This window comes from Anolis carolinensis, chromosome 2, assembly GCF_035594765.1.
Source record: "Anolis carolinensis isolate JA03-04 chromosome 2, rAnoCar3.1.pri, whole genome shotgun sequence".
NCBI classification, from domain to species: Eukaryota; Metazoa; Chordata; class Lepidosauria; order Squamata; family Dactyloidae; genus Anolis; species Anolis carolinensis.
This window is the reverse complement of record NC_085842.1, coordinates 26,940,924-26,961,885: the sequence shown is the minus strand read 5'-3', so window position 1 is coordinate 26,961,885 and position 20,962 is coordinate 26,940,924. Positions and strand designations below refer to the sequence as shown.

Here is a 20,962-nt window from a genome sequence, read left to right as displayed (position 1 = left end):
TGGAGACAGGAACAGACCTATTTAATTAAAAGAGGATATAGAAATATCTCCAAGCCATGATGCCAGCATAGTGATAGATGCCATCTTCTCAGTACCATTCATGTTAGAGTTCAGAAGAACAGGACAACATCCTCTCAGAAGAGCAAGCCATTAGGACAGTGTTTCTCAAACTGTGCTTTTCCGGGTGTTTTGGACTTCAGATCCCAGAAATCCCAGCCAGCTTACCAGCTGTTAGGAATTGTGGGAGCTGATGTCCAAAACATCTGGAGGAGCAGGGTTTGAGAAACACTGTATTAGATGATTTGCCACTCTGTGAAATGTAATAGTGGAGCAGATGGAATATTTGTTTGGTCCAAATATTTTAGGCTGCTATGCAGAGAAGGGAAGAAGAAAGAAGTTAACAAGCGTAGCATATAAGCGTACCATTATTGATCTCTGGACACGAACACACTTTCTTGACCTGTAGTCAATGTGGACCCCATTAAGCACACAACCTTTGTGCACTCCTGTCTCAATACACTTCAGAAACAACACATGCATTATGTAAACTCAACTTTATTAAAATATGAAACTAGAAACACTATTTTGCTCACACCAGAAGTGGACCTGCCATTGCAGGCTGGAGGGGAGGTTTTTTTGTTTTGTTCTGAGGACATAAATACCTCCATGTAATCTGTCTAAGCACATGTTCAACTTGAAAGATTTCAAATGATTCTTTGAGGACAACAGGAAACTACTACAATTTCAAACAAAGAATAGGTTCCAAAACTGCAGTAGGGCAGTTCCAAGAGATGTTACATCTTCTGAAAAGCTTCATCTAGGAAGAACATTTAAAAACAAACTTAAGGTTTCTAGGTATTGGGAACTGGGATATGAATATAAGAGAAGACCTGGATTTTCATTCCCACACAACATTCAGATCAAGGTTTTCCTTGACTACTTTCTGGAGGACCTTCTCCAAATCTGTCTCAGATTTTTGAGCAGGTGATTATCTTGAGAAAATTCAATTCATCCTTGGAGGACAGCAGAAGGTCAATAGTGTCCATGGATATGTCATCTTGTACCAAGGAAAGCTTTTGGAGTTGTATGAGAGAACCATCAGACCAGATCCAAGCTTTGCAGGGAAAGAATTCTCCACATTGTCCTGCATCAGGTAAAAGCTAGAAAGATGAGGGAATATGAGGGGAGAAGGCTGAAGTTGAAGGCATCAGTGTTTTTGAGCTGGATATGACCACCTTGCACTGGGGAAAAAATTGTAACTCTCAGATTCTGGCAGTCATTCAGTAGGATGTGAAAAGACAGCTAATCATCCAAGGAGAATGCCAAGAATATGAAGCTGGCCCCCAAGGTTTCTTTTCACAGGCCAAAATTCTTTCAAGTCTTTCCTTTGCCTGCAGTTGATAGTGAGATGAACAAGAGAGCCCCATGACATGAAACTTTGACCCAAATCAGGACTGTCTTATAGGAACAATTATACTTCTGGGTTGTTGTGTGTTTTCTGGGCTGTATGGCCATGTTCTAGAAGGATTCTCTCCTGATGTTTTACCACATCTATGGCAGGCATCCTAAGATGTTGTAAGGTACATGTGCCTCACAACCTTTGAGGATGCCTGCCATAAATGTGGAAGAAACATCAGGAGAGAATACTTCTAGAACATGGCCATACAGCCTGGAAAACTCACAATAACCCTCCGATTCCAGCCATGAAAGCCTTTGACAATGATACTTCTTCCAAGTGGGAGCACACAGCATAAGCCATTGGCCAGGAATACTCATCCAGTACATAAGATTTCCTTGAGCGCCAGTGGGAGTCCAGAAGCACCCACATCAAAACAGTCAGACACCCTAAATCTTGCTGGCTCTGCCAGAGAAGGAAACCCAGGGAATATGTGGACACTGCTCAAGTGCTGGTAGTAGATCAGACGCACAGCATCTAACACTGAATCCTGAATCAGGTACTTCAGGCTGGGCAATGCAAACAGCACAAAGACCAAGACCCAAACCAACTCATGTTCATTAGTGGTGGACTTTAGGGTACAAAGCTGAAGGGTTTGCAATTCTTGGCAACAGAGAGCACCAGTGGCAGGATCACAGACGAGGGGAAGCAGTGATTTCTGGGTCACCTCCTCACACACAGAGATGTCAAGCTCACGAAACCCTAAACAGCAGGAGCCCACAGCTGATAATACTGTGTCTTTGAGAGATCTAGTTTTGTGAGATGTTGCAAACTTTTAAACTAGAGCATCTGCAGGAATCTGGATACAGCCACTGTCTGTGGGACCAAGCCTTTGGGGCAGTGCAATGGGGCAATGATACGAAACCTACTCTGCTGACTGGAGCCTGCATGGTGTCCTGAGTTGGTTTAAACAGCTGATTTTTAAAGTAGATATAACTGATTTATTGTTTAATGTTTTTAATGTTTTAGTGTTTGTGTATATTTATCATTCTTTTATGTCCCGGCATGAATTGCCCTGAGTCTCCTTTGGGGTGAGAAGGGCAGAATATAATATAAAATAAATAATAAATAAACCCATTTGGGTCCTCCAAATGTTGTTCGAGTCCCTCTGGAACACCCAATTCTTCCTGTGTTTTTATCACAATATAATTCAGAGACAAAAATTTGAGTAGTATAAAAAAAGCTTTATTAAAAAATAAACATACTGTCCTGGCCCTATGAGCAATGGAGCTGCCATTCCGAGCAAGTGGAGAGGGTTGGGTTTTTTCATTCCCGCATAATAATTACTTCCAAGTTCTCTTTCCTGACTCTTCGGAGGAGCTCATTGTAGTCTACCCGGCTTATGTGGAAGCATTTCTCCAAGGAGAGTAATCTCAGCTGATTCTCAGAGAAAATCAGCAAATCGATGGTGCGAATTGATATCTGAGCCCGAGCTAATTCAAGCTCCTGAAGACATTGCAGGGCAGTACTAGGTGGTTTTAGTGCTTTCTGAAATGCCTCATCCAGAGAGAATGGCAGGCAGAATAGATGCAAGACCTCTAGGCATGGGGAATTTTTGAACACTGATTCCAGGATATTTTCCAAAACCACTTTATACAGGGAAGGCAGTGGAGTACCGAATTCATGGTACACCAGGCAAAAGTTAACAAGCTCAGGGAACTGGAGAGGAGGCAAGCACAAGTTCCTTGCTCTGCCTTCATTCTGTGGCCGACTCTGCTGACCATTCCTCCTGGGAGAGGGGAAGAGAAATAGAAATTTCAGGAGATTTGGGCAGTGGCTTAGAAAAGTGTGGAAGGTCAGCTCATCTTTAAAGATAAATCCATCAAGTTTAAGACACTTAAGCTGGGTCCCAATGTTAGCTGTCACAGGTAAAAGCTCCTTCAAGTCCATCCTTTGATCGGTACCAAGACCAAGATGGGTAAGACCGTGCCATGGCAAGACATGCTGATCCAAGTCCCAGCTCTCTCTAAGAATCAGGGAGATTTCCAAGAGGTGAGGGCACACAGCACCAATCTTAGGCAACAAGGAAAGTGGAATGAAATTAATTTCTCTGAGGGCAAATGTGAATCTGCCACTTCCCTCGTTTGGGTGAGTAGATGTCCTATATCGTGCCGCTTCATCCAGGGATGGAAACCCAGCAGGCATACGGGCACTATGAAATTCCTGGTCATAGATCAGACATACAGCTTGTGGAACAAACTTATGATACAAATATGTCAGCTTGGGCAATGCTAGAAGCAAAAAGACCAGAGCTGAAAGCAAGCTCTGCACGTCAGTGGTGGGCATCAGTCCATCAGCTCTGAGCCTCTGCAATGACTGGCAACCGTACGATCCTGCAACAGGGTTATAGACCAAGTGAAGGAGGGACTCTGCGGATAGTTTCTTACAGCTGATGATGTCCAGTTCATTAATTTCAGGACAGAAAGAGCGAATGGTGGAAAGTACTTGTGTGTTGCACTGGGTGGATGAAAGGTGTAGTTTGGTGAGGCATGGCAAAGCTTTCACAAGCTCAACCAAAGCATCCGCAGGGAGCTGATCGCAGTGACAAAGAGTCAGTGAGGAAAGATTCTGTCTCCAGAAACAAAAAGAGCATGAAGTGAGCAAAAACAGATTCATTTGGCTTTCAGCACTGGTAATCTCTCAATGTATGCTCTCCCCAACACAACCTCTCAGGCCAAGAGAAGGAACATCCTTAAATTTTTTCCCTCTCCCTCTCTCCCTTCTGCCCCTTACTTCTACCTGCCTTTTCATTTTTGCGTCTCTTTCTATTCTCTCTCCCTCTGCCTTTTCTTTCTCCCTTTCCTTCTTGCACCTTTTTCTGTTCTCTTTCCTCTTCCAGCAAATCCTTTTTTTTCTCACAGGTCTTGAAAATTGAGGGGCACATTAGATTTGATGGTGCTTTATTCGAGTAAATACAGTATTTTAAAGAGGTATCTTAAGGAACTAATAATGCCTCTATTTTACCACAAGAAAGATTTCTCCTCTTGCAGGGTTTTCCAAAGTCTGGTCTTCTAGGTGTTTTGGACTTCAGCTCAAGAATCCCTGGCCATTAACCAATACATCCTAGACTTCTGGATGTTAAGTCCAAAGCAGCTGGAGGACTAGAGATAGAATCACAGGTCTAACACAACACCCTCCTGCTTACCAGAAGGAGTAGGCTTTCACAAGAGAGGGGTGGCGTAGGATGAACTAGCCCATCCTCCTCCCAGATTTTTGTGAACTACAATTCTCAGAACCTTCCCAACCCCAATCCTGGAGACTGTATGCCCACAAGATATTTCTCTCTCCAGTTCATCCCATCCCACTTACGTACCTTGCAGCGTACTGTGATGGTTTGGACAAGAGTGTTGTCAACATAATATGAGCAGTAATTCAAATTCAGTGACTTTAGTTGTGGCAAAAGGAGAATGTGAAGTATGGATGGGGTCAGAAGTCTTCTCTCTCGCATGATCTCAAGCAGATCCTGGAGAAGGGAGCCAGCTGGGGTGAGGAAGGGAAAGACCTTACTCAGATATTATGTTGCCCAGAAGGGAAGAGTCAAAAATAACATAAAGACTAGGAGTGCCACAAAGAGGTTACATTATAGCCTCCCATACTGAAAGGACCTCTATCTGCAGTTCATTCTCCCTAGGAATTTTCTAAGTCCTTTTTATGGTATTCTTCCACCAGGCATTACAATGGAGCTGTTTCAGAGGACCTTGCAAATTCCTAGACAGGATACCTCTCTAGGGATTTTCAAGATCCTCCAGGGTATCTCTCAAAAGGAGGGTGAATCTGGATTATCCAGGAGGTTACCATTTGGAAAAAGGAACACAGAGGAGAAAGTTGTTGGAAGACACTGGCTCCATCTACACTGTCATATAATCCAGTTTCTGAATCCAGATTATCTGCTTTGGACTGGATTATATGACTCTGGCTGACCAATACCAATTAGGGGGGAAAGATTTCTGCTTGGTACAAACCAGCTAAAGAAAAAAAGAGTTTTCATTACATTACATAACATATTCACACCTATTTCTATGTTTAACTTATTGATTAATCAATAATGTAATGCTGTTTATCATAGTCAATCAACATAGTTATATACTAGGCATGTGCAATCTATAAAAAAAATGTTTCAAAGTCATTACAAAACTGGGAAGCACTGGCGTTTCATTTCTATAGTGTTTCTAAAGCAGTTGTTCTCAACCAGTGGGCTGTAGCCCAGCAGTGGGCCACGAGAATGAAAATCCGGTCCAAGATCTTCCTCTTTATTATTATTATTATTATTATTATTATTATTATTATTATTATTATTATTATTTCTGTTCTTTTCCACAGAGTTGACCATTGCATTGGATAGACTACATCAGCTCTAGATTATTGAATGTGGTTTTATGTGGGTGTGAAGATGGCGGGGACGAGAGACAGGGCCTTCTCGGTGGTGGCCCCCAGGCTGTGGAACTCCCTCCCCAGTGAAATCAGATCTGCGCCCTCCCTCATGGTCTTTAGGAAGAAATTAATCTTTCTGAAACATTCAAACATCTACTGATTTTATATAATTTAAAAAAGTTTTGATAAAAATATTTTTTCATAGAATCATAGAATCATAGAATAGTAGAGTTGGAAGAGACCACATGGGCCATCTAGTCCAACCCCCTGCTAAGAAGCAGGAAATCGCTTTCAAAGCACCCCCGACAGATGGCCATCCAGCCTCTGCTTAAAAGCCTCCAAGGAAGGAGCCTCCACCACGGCCCCGGGGAGAGAGTTCCACTGTCGAACAGTTCTCACAGTGAGGAAGTTCTTCCTGATGTTCAGGTGGAATCTCCTTTCCTGTAGTTTGAAGCCATTGTTCCGTGTCCTAGTCTGCAGGGCAGCAGAAAACAAGCTTGCTCCCTCCTCCCTATGACTTCCCCTCACGTATTTGTACATGGCTATCATGTCTCCTCTCAGCCTTCTCTTCTGCAGGCTAAACATGCCCAGCTCTTTAAGCCGCTCCTCATAGGGCTTGTTCTCCAGACCCTTAATCATTTTAGTCGCCCTCCTCTGGACACTTTCCAGCTTGTCAACATCTCCCTTCAACTGTGGTGCCCAAAGTTGGACACAGTATTCCAGGTGTGGTCTGACCAAGGCAGAATAGAGGGGGAGCATAACTTCCCTGGATCTAGACGCTATTCCCCTATTGATGCAGGCCAGAATCCCATTGGCTTTTTTAGCAGCCGCATCACATTGTTGGCTCATGTTTAACTTGTTGTCCACGAGGACTCCAAGGTCTTTTTCGCACACACTGCTGTCAAGCCAGGCGTCCCCCATTCTGTATCTTTGATTTCCATTTTTTCTGCCGAAGTGAAGTATCTTGCATTTGTCCCTGTTGAACTTCATTTTGTTAGTTTTGGCCCATCTCTCTAGTCTGTCAAGATCGTTTTGAATTCTGCTCCTGTCTTCTGGAGTGTTAGCTATCCCTCCCAGTTTTGTGTCGTCTGCAAACTTGATGATCGTGCCTTCTAACCCTTCGTCTAAGTCGTTAATAAAGATGTTGAACAGAACTGGGCCCAGTTTTTTAAGTCACAGCATCTATTTTATTGAATGTCTCCCATGTTAAGCAATAGAAACCAATATTAACCAATTCTATATTTTCATGTTATAATATTAAACTCAAAATAATATCAATTTCAAAGTAGGCTTGCCCCTTTATGCAGGTGTGTCAAATGCAGCAGGCAACAGCCCAGCCAGAGACTGTGTCCATTGTCCAAGGCAGCCAGCTATTAATGCTATGTTATAATATTAAACAAATAATATCAAAGTAGTAGTAGTTGGTGTTGCCCCTTTGTGCAAGTGACTAATGCAGCAGCCAGCAAGAACTAAAACAGCTAAGGTTAGCGCAGCTGCCAGCCAACAATGGTCTCCTCCTGCTCTTCTCCTGACTTCACCTCTCAGAAGGGCTTGGTTGTGATGTGAATTCTTTACTGCATCACAGAGACCTCCAAAGTAACCAAAATTTAAGAAACAAAGCCCTCTTAAGTTTCTTAAACGCCCATGCATTGGATATCTTGTTGTAAGTACAAAACTAACAAATTAGTTCTGACTTACAATGAGATACAATATTTTTTTTCTGCACAGGCCTAGTAAATACACAAAGTTGAAAATTCTTGTTCACGTTGCTTTACTTTAGAAAAAAATGCCACTTCAGAAACTTTTTTTGCAAGGGCTTTTTCTCCATTATGCAAACTTACAAGAACAGCCAACCACAATACTGTAAAGCAAGGGGGGAAAACAGGGGCACGAGTATGGTGTGACTCCTCACCCAGCATGCTGAAGGGTCCTGTGATGGTGTCATGGTGACGACTCGTAGGGTCAAGTAACTTCATCAAGTAAACTCTAACCCATAGCCTTTTCATATTTGTAACCACATTCTCCAGGCATAGTTTCTCCAACAAGGGAATGATTTTCCTTTTGGGCATGGGTTTTCTGGAATCACAAAGAAGAAATAATTCAGAGAGAGTTGTTGGAAACACAAAGGACTTTTCCTTGCATTTGCCACTGATAGGAGAGAAGAGTTTGGACAAGGCCCTTGAAACCTGACAAGTGGCTTCTTCCAGGGGAATGCATCAGGAGTTATTCCATGGAGCATCAGGTAAATGCAAGCAAGAAGACATGGCTTGGCTCTCAGTTGGAAAGACTGGGATACAGGGCTGAGAATATGGTCCAGATATATCTAGGTATATCTTGTTTATCAAAGTGAAGAATGGCAAAGCTGCAGGACAATCTCTGAACTTTTTGCCTGTGATTCAGATATATCTGCATGACCACTGTGTTAGAGTTTGCCCCAAGGTGTGTGCCTCTTCCCTTCTATATGTACTAAACACTATCCTGGATCATCTCATTCACAGTGGATGCCGAGATTCCTCTGCAACACAATTTTATTGTGTGACATAGGCCTATCAGAGTGAAAACCGGATAGGGAACCTGTGTCTTTAAAGCAGTGGTTTCCAACCTTTGGACCTCCAGGTATTTTGGACTTCAGCACCCACAGTTCCCAACAATTGGTAAGCTGGCTGGGATTTCTGGGAGTTAAGACCAAAACACCTGGAAGCCCAAAGATTGGGAACCACTGCTTTAAAGGTTGTGTAGAAGAAGGAACATCAGCAAGCGTGTTTGCAAGGCAGGGCACACCTGGTGAAATTTCCTCTTCAATGTAACTACTATTAAAGGGATGGGATCTCTTTCCACTTTTCATAGAATCAGATTTGGAGGAGACTCCAAGGGACATCCAGTCCATCCCCCACCACTGCCATGCAGGAGAACATATTCAAATAACTCCCAACAAATGGACATCCAGACACTATCTTGAAACCTCCAGAGCAGGTGATTCCACCATGCTCAGCATATTCTACTGTCAAAAAGTTCTTACATGCAGGATCCTAATGTCGAGGTGGGATAATAATAATAATAATAATAATAAAACTTTATTTATAACCCGCCACCATCTCCCCAATGGGGACTCGGGGCGGCTTACATGGGGCCATGCCCAGACACCATACAATATAACAAAATAAAACAATATATCATAACACAATATAATAGTACAAAAATAATCATATACATTACAACACAGATCAGAGCAGACAGGGCGGGCCACATGAACATTTAATTAAAAACTCGGGAGAGAGAGGCATATAAATAAAGAGAACAGGGGTATAAGATGGAACAGTCCAAACAGTCCAAAGAATAAAATCCAAGGGGAGTAATCAAAGGTATATAACATTTACTCCCCGAAGGCACATCGAAAAAGCCATGTTTTTAGATCTTTCTTAAAAGCCAATAAGGTGGGGGCTTGCCTGATCTCAGAGGGCAATGAATTCCACAGTCGGGGGGCCACAGCAGATCTCTTTCCCTGTAGTTTAAAGCTATCCTAGGCTTTGAAGGTGCAGAAAACAAGCTCACTCCCTTCTCAATATGGCATCCTTTAAAAAGTTTCAACATAGCTATCATGTCATCTCTTAACCTTCTCCAGGCTAAATATGTCTAGCTCCCCAATCCACTTCTCATAGGGTTTGGCTTCTAGACCATGTGGGTTGCCCTTATCTAAACAAGCCCAGTTTATCTGTATTTTTTTTTAATCTAGCACCCCTAATTTTCCCTGAGTGTCAGCTACCAGCTTCTCTTCTGGTCTTGTAGGAGAGTTAAAAGAGACTTCAAAGGCCAACGTGAAGACTACACAACCAATGTCTTCCTGACAGCAGGCCATCCAGCCCTCTGTTTAAACACCTCCCAAGGAGGTCTCAGGAGAGATAGGAAGGTGAATGTGGAAACCTGTGAACTCTAATAATGTGTGTGCAGTCCCAAACATAACCAACCAATACAGCTGCCCCAGAAATAAATCAACCCACGCCTGCCCCCTTTGGTCATTCCTCTGGGATAGGCTGCCTTACTCCAAGGTGAGAAGAGCAGGCAAACTCTCCAGGGTACTCACTTGGGGTTATCTCCTCTCAGCTTTATCTATAGGATGAGGGCTCCAGCTGGCCTCTCAACTACCTGCACAGTATGGCCTGGAGCCTCTAAAATGGGATGAAGCAGCCTTCCTGCCCTCTCTTACCTCCTCTATTTATGGGGAGGGCCTGATGCTTGGAGACAGCTGGGAAGAGATGCTCTAACCAGGGAGGAAGTTGCTGGGAGGGAACTCCCCTTCTGGGAACAAGGAGCAAGGAGGAATTTTTTAAAATGAGAATTTACCTTCCATTTCTTTCTTGCATGTAGTGACCCTAACACCTTTATGGATTTTGCTGGCACGATGTGTTTAAAGGAGGTTACTTTTGCTTTGTTCTGTGTTGTGTTGTTCAACAATTTTTGTGTAGAGACCAAAATAATGGAAAAGAGGGAAAGGGATTCACATCCAGGTGTGCAGTGGGCTCTTTCATTCTTAGGCTTGAATGGAGGCAGGAACAGACCTATTTATTTAAAAGAGAATGTAACAGTAGCTCCAAGCCATGATGCAGGCATAGTGATAGAGGCCAATTTCTCAGTACCATTCATGTTCGAGTTCAGAAGAACAGGACAACATCCTCTCAGAGGAGCAAGCCATTGGACTTCAGATCCCAGAAATTCCAGCCAGCTTACCAGCTGTTGGGAATTGTGGGAGCTGAAGTCCAAAACATCTGGAGGAACAGGATTTGAGAAACTCTGAATTAGATCATTTGGCACTCTATCAAATGTAATAGTGGACTGGATTGAATTTTTGTTTGGTCCAAATGTTTTAGGCTGCTATGCAGAGAAGGGAAGAAGAAAGAAGTTAGCAAGCATAGCATACAAGCGTACCATTACTGATCTCTGGACACGAACACACTTTCTTGACCTGTAGTCAATATGGACCCATTAAGCACCCAACCTTTCTGCACTCTTATCGCAGTACACTTCAGAAACCACACATGCATTATGTAAAATCAACTTTATTAAAAAATAAAACAAGAAACACTATTTTGCTCACATCAGAAGTGGACCTGCCACTGCATGCTGGAGGGGAGGGTTTTTTGTTCTAAAGACATAAAAACAAAAGGCTTCCTTGCTTACTCTTCGGAGGACCTCCATGTAATCCGTCTCTTACACATCTAGGCACATGTTCAACTTGAAAGATTTCAAATGATTTTTTCAGGACAACAGGAAACTACTACAATTTCAAACAAAAAAGAGGTTCCAAAACTGCAGTAGGGCAGTTCCAGGAGTTGCCAGAGCCTTCTGAAAAGCTTCATCTAGGCAGACCATTTAAAAAACAGACGTAAGGTTTCTAGGTTTTGGGAATGCTGGGATAGGAATATAAGAGAAGACCTGGACGTGCCAGGAAGGCAGGGGATTCTCAGAGGTGGACCTGCCACCACAAACTGAAAGAGGGATTTTCATTCCCACACAACATTCAGATCAAGGTTTTCCTTGACTACTTTCTGGAGGAACTTCTCAGAATCTGTCTCACAGATTTTTGAACAGGTGTCTATCTTGAGACAATTTAACTTATTATTGGAGGACAGCAGAAGGTCAATAGTGTCCATGGATATGTCATCATCTTGTACCAAGGAAAGCTTTTGGAGTTGTAGGAGAGAACAGTCCGGGATTGTCAATACCATTTGAAAGACTTCACCCAGAGAGATGGTTAAGCATCTCCAGACCCAGATCCAAGCTTTGCAGGTTTGGGGGATATTTAAGAAGCTGCCCCCCCAAAGTTTCTTGTCACAGGCCAAAGCTCTTTCAAGTCCCTCCTTTTTTTGCAGTTGATAGTGACATGAACAAGAGAGCCCCATGATATGAAATTTTGACCCAAATCAGGACTGTCTCTTAGGAACAATGATTTATTTATTTCGTGTCAAAAGCATTGCATAATAAATAAGTTTAAAAGTGATAAAATAAAGGAATCACAAACAGCTAAATAGTTTTGGACCAAAAGCGGGCAACAGCAATCGCATTGTCTGTAGCTTTAAACAACTCCTCCTCCGTGCATGAGGCAGGGCATTGTGGGCAAGCATACATATGAGGAGTTGTTTGTTCAGCTCCACAGTCACACAAGGTGGAAGATTCCTCCAGGTAGTGCCACCTTGCTAAGTTGTCTTTAGATCTGCCCACTCCGCTTCTCAGTCTTTTTAGGGACTTCCAAGTTGCCCATTCTTGGTTTGCCCCTGGAGGCAGTCCCTCATGGAGGGCAATCCAGTCGGGCGTCCCCTGGGCAACGTTTCTTGTAAACGGCTGATCTTTCCAACCCAAAAGCACTGCATTGCTTTTAAACAGGAACAATGATACTTCTTCCACACAGCACAGGCCATAGGCCAGGAATAATAATCCACTGCATAAATTTCCTTGAGAGTTAGTGAGAGGCTAGAACCACCCTCATTCATATCAGGCACCCTGAATCTTGCTAGTTCTGCCAGAGAAGGAAACCCAGGGAATATGCGGGTACTGCTCAAGTGCTGGTAGTAGATTAGACACACAGCATCTGCAACTGAGTTGTGAATCAGGTACTTCAGGCTGGGCAATGCAAGCAGCACAAAGACCAAGACCCAAATCAACTCATGTTCATTAGTGTTGGACTTTAAGGTACAAAGTTGAAGGGTTTGAAATTCTTTAACACCAGTGGCAGGATCACAGACAAGATGAAGCAGTGCCTCCAGGAACACCTCCTCACACACAGAGATGTCAATCTCATCTGCAGGAATCTGGGTACAGCCACTGAGATTCAGCAAAGACAAATTTTATGACAAGGAACAGAAAGAGCACCAGTGAACAAATCCAAGTGATCTTCATTGGATGTATAAGTTGGTGACGCATGAATAAGATGCCATCCCAACATCTCCCAGAAATAAAACAGGACTTTTAGAAATAGATTTATAGGAATAAAAGTGGAATGACATATAGTTGGTAAAAGAGAGAGAGGTCTAGGAGAGATGGGGTAGCTTGGGAGCTTTATGTGAAAAGAGGACACGGCTGTATCTTATTCTGACATGTTGCCCTTGGAAAGTCCCTTAATATAAATCCTTGTTTATTTGGGGGGGGGGGGGTAGTACTACATGATTTTATCTGTTTTAATGCCAGGGGGAGCAGATGGTAAGAATGTAGGTGAGAGTAGCTAACAAACCCATTTAGGTCCTCCAAATGTTGTTCCAGTCCCTCTGGAACACCCAATTCTTTCTGAACATGATTCAGAGTCAAAAGTTTGAGTAATATAAAACATGCTTTATTTAAAAAATAAAGATACTGTCCTGGCCCTATGAGCAATGGAGCTGAGATTCCGAGCAAGTGGAGAGGCTTCAGTTTTTTTCATTCCCGTGTAATATCTACTTCCAAGTTCTCCTTCCTGACTCTTCGTAGGAGCTCTTTGTACTCTGCCCGGTTTATGTGGCCACATTGCTCCAAGAAGAGGTCACACAGCCTATTCTCAGAGAAAACCAGCAAATCGATGGTGCGAATTGATATCTGAGCACAAGACAGTTCGAGCACCTGAAGACTTTGCAGGGCAGTACTAGGTGGTTTTAGTGCTTTTTGAAACGTGTCATCCAGAGGGAATGGCAGGGAAAAAAGACGCAAGATCTCCAGGCATGGGGAATATTTGAACACTGATTCCAGGATATTTCCCAAAACCACTTTATGCAGGAAAGGCAGTGGAGTATCAAACTTTTGGAACATCAGGCAAAATTTAACAAGCTCAGGGAACTGGAGAGGAGGCAAGCACAAGTTCCTTGCTCTGGCTTCATTCTGTGGCCAACTCTGAAGGCCATTACTCCATGGGGAGGGGAATGAGAATTGAAGTGTCAGGAGATTTGGGCAGTGGCTCAGGAAGGTGTAGATGGTCAGCTCATCTTCAAATATAAATCCATCAAGACTAAGACCTTCAAGCTGGGTCCCAATGTTAGCTGTCACAGGTAAAAGCTCCTTCAAGTCCATCCTTTCATCTGTATCAAGACAGAGATGGGTAAGATCGCGCCATGGCAAGACATGCTGATCCAAGTCCCAGCTATCTCTAAGAATCATAGAGATTTCCAAGAGGTGAGGGCACACAGCACCAATCTTAGGCAACAAGGAAAGTGGAATGAAATTAACTTTCCTGAGGGCAAGTGTGAATCTGCCACTTCCCTCATTTGGGTGAGTAGATGTCCTGTACCGTGTCACTTCCTCCAGGGATGGAAACCCAGCAGGCATCCGGGCACCCTGAAATTCCTGGTCATAGATCAGACATACAGCTTGTGGAACCAAATTATGATACAAATATTTCAGCTTGGGCAATGCTAGAAGCACAAAGACCAGAACCGAAAGCAAGCTCTGCAAGTCAGTGGTGGGCGTCAGTTCTACAGTTCTGAGCATCTTCAATGACTGGCAACCGTACGATCCTGCAACAGGGTCATAGACCAAGTGAAGGAGGGAATCTGGGGATAGTTTCCTACACTTATCGATATCCAGTTCTTCAATTTTCAGACAGAAAGAGCGAATGGTGGAAAGTACTTGTGTGTTACACTGGGTGGATGCAAGGTTTAGATCGGTGAGGCACGGCAAAGCTTTCACAAGCTCGACCAAAGCATCTGGGTGAATCCGGTCACAGAAACGAAGAGTCAGCGAGGAAAGATTCTGTCTCCAGAAACAGAAAGAGCATGAAGTGAGGAAAAACAGGCTCATTTGGGTTTCAACGCTGGTCATCCCTAATTGAATGCTCTCCCCAACACATCCTCGGGTCAAGAGAAGGAACATCTATGGGTCCTGACCCTGATTTCTATATTCTGAAATACACAGGTGCCATGAAGATGCTTATGTCATAGGCACATGGACTGTCCTCTTTTGTTAAAATCTGAAGATTGTGTGCAAGATGTCATTTCCGACAATATCAGAATGGGAATATGACAAAGTAGAATCCAGACACAGTACAGTAGGTCCTCCACTTTTGCAGATCCCTGAGAAAGTGGGGGAAAGGCAAATATAAAACGCACAATTCTTTAGGCTTTCTAGTACAACTGTACAGTCCACCGGACATTGTCCATAGAATCTTAATGGAGAACCAAAAAAATCCTATAGATGTGTTCTCTACAGGAATTTCCAGGTCCTCCAGCAAGACTCTGGTCAACTACTATCAGATATTGGCCATATAACCATACTGGAGAACTCTGAGGGAATTTCTCTCTGGGAATCTTTAGGCCTTCTAGCATGACGCTGTGGGTAGCTTGGAGGAAGTTGCTCATGGAGTTAAGAGTGGCTGACCCATAACAGAACACTTTAATCAAATCCATGAACAACCAAATCTGCAAAAGTCAAACCCACAAATGTGGCATGTTAACCACAGTCATCTTTTCTGTTTATTGCTGCCCCATTCTAAATAAAAAGGTATCTTAAGGAATTAATAATGCCTCTATTTGGCCATAGGAAAGATCTCCTCTCTTGCAGGGTTTTCCAAAGTCTGGTCTTCCAGGGGTATTGGACTTCAGCTTACAGAACCCCTAGTCATTGGCCAATGCATCCTAGACTATTAAAGTCCAAAGCACCTGGAGGACTAGAGATAGGAAATCACAGGTCTAGCATAACATCCTCCTGCTTGCCACAAGCAAGCGTCTGTTAAGGGAGAAGGGTGGCCTAGGATGAACTAGGCCATCCTACTTCCAGTTTTGCAAGATAAAAATATTATTTATATACTGCTCCATCTCCCCAAAGAGACTCAGGGTGGTTTCCAACCTAAGTAAAGCATTCAATTACCAACATAAAACATACAACAGAAGCATATTAAAACATCAACATAATTACTATTAGCACAACACCCCAACATACTCATTTAAATTAAAACCAGTTTCAGTGCTAAGCCATTGGGTGACATTCAGCTCCCAATGGACAAATTCCAGGATGGGCCTATACAACTTTGAGATGCTGGGCCAGGGCTAGTGCAGCCAAGTGACATAGAGATGGGGGTGGGTAAAGTGCAAACTGGTGGCCAGGATAGAGCCTGCGTACCGATGGAACTGAACTCCAAAACTTCAAATGAGCTTACCCAGCAGCTCCATGTAGATGTTAAAAAGATGTTTTTTGAGAACCACAACTCTCAGAACCTTCCCAACCCCAATCCTAGACACAGTATGTCCACAAGAGATTTCTTTCTCCAGTTCATCCCATCCCATTTACCTTGCAGCGTACTGTGATGGTGTGGGCAAGATTATTGCCAACATAAGATGCACACTCAGTAAAATTCAGTGAACTTAGTTGTGGCAAAAGGAGAACGCGAAGTATGGATGGGGACAGAAGTCTTCTTACTTGCAGGATCACAAACAATTGCTCAAGAAGGGGACCAGCTGGAATGAGGAAGGGAGAGTCTTTACTCAGATGTTAAGTGGCCCAGAAGGTGGGAGTCAAAAAACAACAGAGACTAGGAGTGCCACAAAGAGGTTACACTACATTCTCCCATGTCGAAAGGACCTTTACCTGCAGTTTCATTCTCCCTAGGAGTTTTCTAGGTCCTCTAGTTCCATTTTATGGTATCCATCCACCAGGCATTACAATGGAGTCATTCCAGAAACCTTGCGAATATCTAGAGAGTATACCTCTCTAGGCAGGCCCATAGCCAGGATTTTGTTTCGGGAGGGGCTGGGATTTTGGTTCAGGGGGGGGGGGGCTGAGTCTGAGCGGGAGAGGGTCTACCCTAGCAAACCTTTTGTATCGTTATCCCAAGACCCCCATGCATATGGGGTATATTGAGCATGGTGATCAGATCATGATATGAATAAACATAACAGTTTAAATAATAAATGTAAGGCCTTCTCGCGGACCACCCTGAGAATTTCGGGGGGGGGGGGGGCTGAAGCCCCTCAAGGCCCCCCCCCTCCTGGCTACATGCCTGTCTCTAGGGATCCTCAAGATCCTCCAGGGTACATCTCATTTCAATAGGGGTTGTTCAAAATGGCTTACAGTAAAGACCTTGTAAAATTTTCATGATTCTGGCCCCTTCTATACTGCCATATAATCTAGATTATCAAAGCGGATAATCCACATTATCTTCTTTGAACTGAATTATATGAGACTACACTGCCATATAAACTGGTTCAAAGCAGATAATCTGGATTTGATATGGCAGTGTAGATGGGGCCTCCATAGGGAGTCAAAGTGGTGTCAAATTGCATTAATTTTACAGTGTTGATGTTCCCCAAGTTCTATACTTGGTAAACTAGGATGCTAAATATAGGGCCCAAGGATCTATGGAATTTATGATAATTTGGTTAAGACTACTATTTTGACAGGTCAAGACAAGGGAGAGAACCTTTGCAGTAGCTGCTCATAGGCTTTTACAACCTCTGGAAAATACAATCTAGTTGCTGTCTTTTTTTGTACATACAAAGTCCTTGTTCCAAGAAGAGCCAATAAAAAAAATTGTGATTGGGAGTAAAGCAAGGGGGGAAACAGAGGACAGGAGTATGGTGTGACTTCTCACCCAGCATGCTGAAGGGTCCTGTGATGGTGTCATGGTCACGATTCCTGGCCCGCTTGGCATACATTGAGTAAACCCTAACCCAGAGCCTTTTCATATTCTCAGCCACATTATACAGGCATAGCTTCTCCAACGAGCGAATGATTCTCCTTTGGGGCATGGTTTTTCTGGAATCACAAACAAGAAATAATTCAGAGAGCTTTACTGGAAAGACAGATTTTCCTTTCATTTGTCACTGATAGGAGAGAAGAGTTTGAACAAGGCCCTTGAAACCTGACTAGTGGTTTCTTCCGGGGGAATGTATCAGGAGTTTGCCCATGGAGCATCAGGCCAAGCAGGAAGACATGGCTCGGCTGTCAGTTGGAAAGGCAGGGAAACAGATTATCTGCTTTGGACTGGATTATATGGCAGTGTAGACTCCTATAATCCAATTCAAAGAAGATAATCTGGATTATCTGATTTGATAATATGGATTATGTGACAGTGTAGTTAAGGGCAGACTGATTTGCTAGCAGCATCTGTCAAATGGATCAGGATTTGGAGAAGAGTAGGAAAGCGGACAGAAGCCAAGTTGATGGAAATGTTGAGATTGTAAGCCTTCTCCATAAATGTAGGAAATGTAGGAAATTTAAAAGCAGTGATTTTGAGCTACAACTCCCAGATGTACCAGCAAGATTGTAGTACCGGAATTCTGGGAGCTGAAGTCTACATTGTCAAATTAATGCATTTTGACACAACTTTAACTGCTATGGTTCAATGCTATGGAATCATAGAATTGTGGTTTTACAAGGTTTTTGGCCTTCTCTGCCAAAGAGTAATGATGTTTCACCAAACTACAATTCCCAGGATTACATAGAATTCAGCCATGGTAGTTAAAATGGTGTCAAAGTACATTACTTTGACAGATAATGCACCCCAAAATATCTGGAGGACTGTAGATTGGCCCTGATTCCCAGCCATTCCCTGCTTGGTGCAAATCCTATCGAAACCTGCACCTCACAGGACAAGCTTTAAAGGTTGTGGAGAAGAGGTTTATCAGGATGTTTGCAAGGCAAACCACATCTGTTGACAATTCCTCTTCAATGTAATTCATATTAAAGGGACAGGAGCTCTCTCCACTTTTCATAGAATCAGAGTTGAAGGAGACTCCAAGGGACATCCAGTCCATCCCCTCCCCAACTCCAGCTGCTGCCATGTAGGGATACACATTCAAATAAATCCCAACAGATGGACATCCAGACTCTATTTTCAAACCTCCAGAGCAAGTGATTCCACCATACTCAGTATATTCCACTATCAAAGAGCTCTTACATTCAGGACTCTTTTCCTTATGCTGAGGTGGGATCTCTTTCCCTGTAGTTTAAAGCCATAATAGGTTTTGGAGAAGCAGAAAACAAGCTCACTCCCTCCTCAATATGGCATCCTTTCAAAGATTTTAACATGGCTATCATGTCATCTCTTAACCTTCTCTAGGCTAAATATGTCTAGCTCCCAAAGACACTTCTCATAGGGTTTGGCTTCTAGACCATGTGGGTTGCCCTTGTCTAGACAAGTCCCGTTTATCCATATTTTTTTTAAATCTAGCACCTCTAACCCTGAGTGTCAGCTACCAGCTTCCCTTCTGGTCTCATAAGAGAGTAAAAAGAGACCTCAAAGGGCAAAGCAAAGAATACACAACCAACGTCTTCCTGACAGGAGGCCATCCAGCCCTCTGTTTAAACACCTCCCGAGAAGGTCTCAAGAGAGATAGGAAGGTGAATGTGGGACATAATGCTGCCTTGTAGGAAACCTGGGAACTCCAATAATATTTGTGCAGTCCCAAACATAACCACCCAATATAGCTGCCCCAGAAATAAACCAACCCAAGCCTGCGCCCTTTGGTCATCCCTCTGGGGGAGTCTGCCTTGCTCCAAGGTGAGAAGAGCAGGCAAACCCTCCAGGGCACTCACTTGAGGGTATCTTCTCTCAGCACTTTCTATAGGATGAGGGCTCCAGCTGGCCTCGAGCCTCCAAAATGGGATGAAGCAGCCTTCCTGTCCTCCCTCACCTCCTCTATTTATGGGGAGGGCCTGATGCTTGGAGACAGCTGGGAAGAGATGCTCTAGCCAGGGAGGAAGTTGCTGGGAGGGAACCTCCCTTCTGGGGTTTCAGGTGCATGCAGGGGTTTTTATACAATGAGAATTTACCTTCCATTTCTGTCTTACTTATGGTGACCCTAACACCCTTATGGATTTTCCTGGCAAGATGAGTTTAAAGGAGGTTACTTTTGCTTTGTTCTGTACTGTGTTTATTTATTTACTAAATTTATGCTGCGCCCTCTCTCACCCCGAAGAGGACTCAGAGCGGCTTACAAATTATATGTACATATAATATATTATATTATTAGTGTTGCACAATATTAGCATTATATATTACTATATTATACTATACCACTATACTGCAATATTATTAGTAATATTACATTTAATATATAATGCATAATTAATATAATTATATTGTATTATTATTAGTATTAAATTGCATTATATTATAATATTGTTATCAATATTATATGTATATACAAATTATTTTATTATTGCCATAGTAGTACTATATTGTTGCTGGCGGGAAGCGCCCCCAACTGATGGCAAGTCTTGATAGTGAACATTAATTTGTTGGTAAAAGCAGCAAAATTTGATGGTAACGACAACACAACCCAAACACAAAAGGCTCTTCTGATTGGTAGACTGGCTCCCTCCCACTCAGGGGTCGGTGGGTGGAATGCCAGTTAAAGATGTTGGACCATTTTTGTGTAGAGGCCAAAATAATGGAAAAGAAGGAAAGGGATTCACATCCAGGTGTGTATTGGGCTCTTTCATTCTTAGGCTTGAATGGAGGCAGGAACAGACCTATTTAACAGGATATAGCAATAGCTACAAGCCATGATGCCAGCATAGTGATTGATGACAACTTCTCAGTACCATTCATGTTAGAGTTCAGAAGAACAGGACAACATCCTCTCAGAGGAGCAAGCCATTAGGACAGTGTTTCTCAAACTGTTCTGTTCCAGGAGTTTTGGACTTCAGATCCCAGAAATCCCAGTCAGCTTACCAGCTGTTAGGAATTGAGGAAGCTGAAGTACAAAACATCTGGAGGAGCAGGGTTTGAGAAACACTGTATTAGATGATTTGGCACTTTGTGAAATGTAACAGTGGACTAATTGGAATATTTGTTTGGTCCAAATGTTTGAGGGCTGCTATGCAGAGGAGAGAAGAAAGAAGTTAGCAAGCATAGCAAAATGTCAATAGTGTCCATGGATATGTCATCTTGTATCAAGGAAAGCTTTTGGAGTCATAGAAGAGAACAGTCAGGGGTTGTCAATACCATTGAAAGACTTCATCCAGGGAGATGGTTAAGCACACCAGATCCAAGCTTTGGGGGTGTGGGGAATCTTTAAGAAGATATGTAAGGCTAGTTTTCAAAATCAACCCATGCTCTGCAGGCAAAGGGTCCTCCACGTTGGCCTGCATCAGGTAAAAGCTAGAAAGCCGAGGTCATTTGAGGGGATGGAGGCTGGAGTTGAAGGCATCAGTGTTTTTCATCTGGATATGACCACAATG

General features: G+C 43.1%; 1 protein-coding gene across 5 annotated transcripts; it reads right to left on the bottom strand.

Annotated features, from left to right (window-relative positions):
• Positions 1 to 2,619: 2,619 nt before the first annotated feature.
• Positions 2,620 to 19,489, bottom strand: LOC100552755 (uncharacterized). Of its 5 annotated transcripts, XM_062969505.1 has the most exons (6): positions 19,313 to 19,485; positions 17,367 to 17,530; positions 16,067 to 16,233; positions 7,740 to 7,903; positions 4,770 to 4,936; positions 2,620 to 3,185 (listed from the first exon to the last, which is right to left on the bottom strand). In XM_062969505.1, exons 3-6 carry the CDS (start codon positions 16,108 to 16,110, stop codon positions 3,153 to 3,155), a joined length of 408 nt encoding a protein of 135 aa, XP_062825575.1. In that variant the 5' UTR covers positions 16,111 to 16,233; positions 17,367 to 17,530; positions 19,313 to 19,485; the 3' UTR covers positions 2,620 to 3,152. The 5 variants fall into 5 exon arrangements, with proteins under 5 accessions (XP_062825575.1, XP_008121897.2, XP_062825573.1 ...); XM_008123690.3 differs by lacking the exons at positions 16,067 to 16,233; positions 17,367 to 17,530; positions 19,313 to 19,485 and adding an exon at positions 9,971 to 10,075 and having other exon boundaries at positions 2,620 to 4,024; XM_062969503.1 differs by lacking the exons at positions 16,067 to 16,233; positions 17,367 to 17,530; positions 19,313 to 19,485 and adding an exon at positions 9,909 to 9,972 and having other exon boundaries at positions 2,620 to 4,024.
• Between the last annotated feature and the right edge of the window lie 1,473 nt (positions 19,490 to 20,962).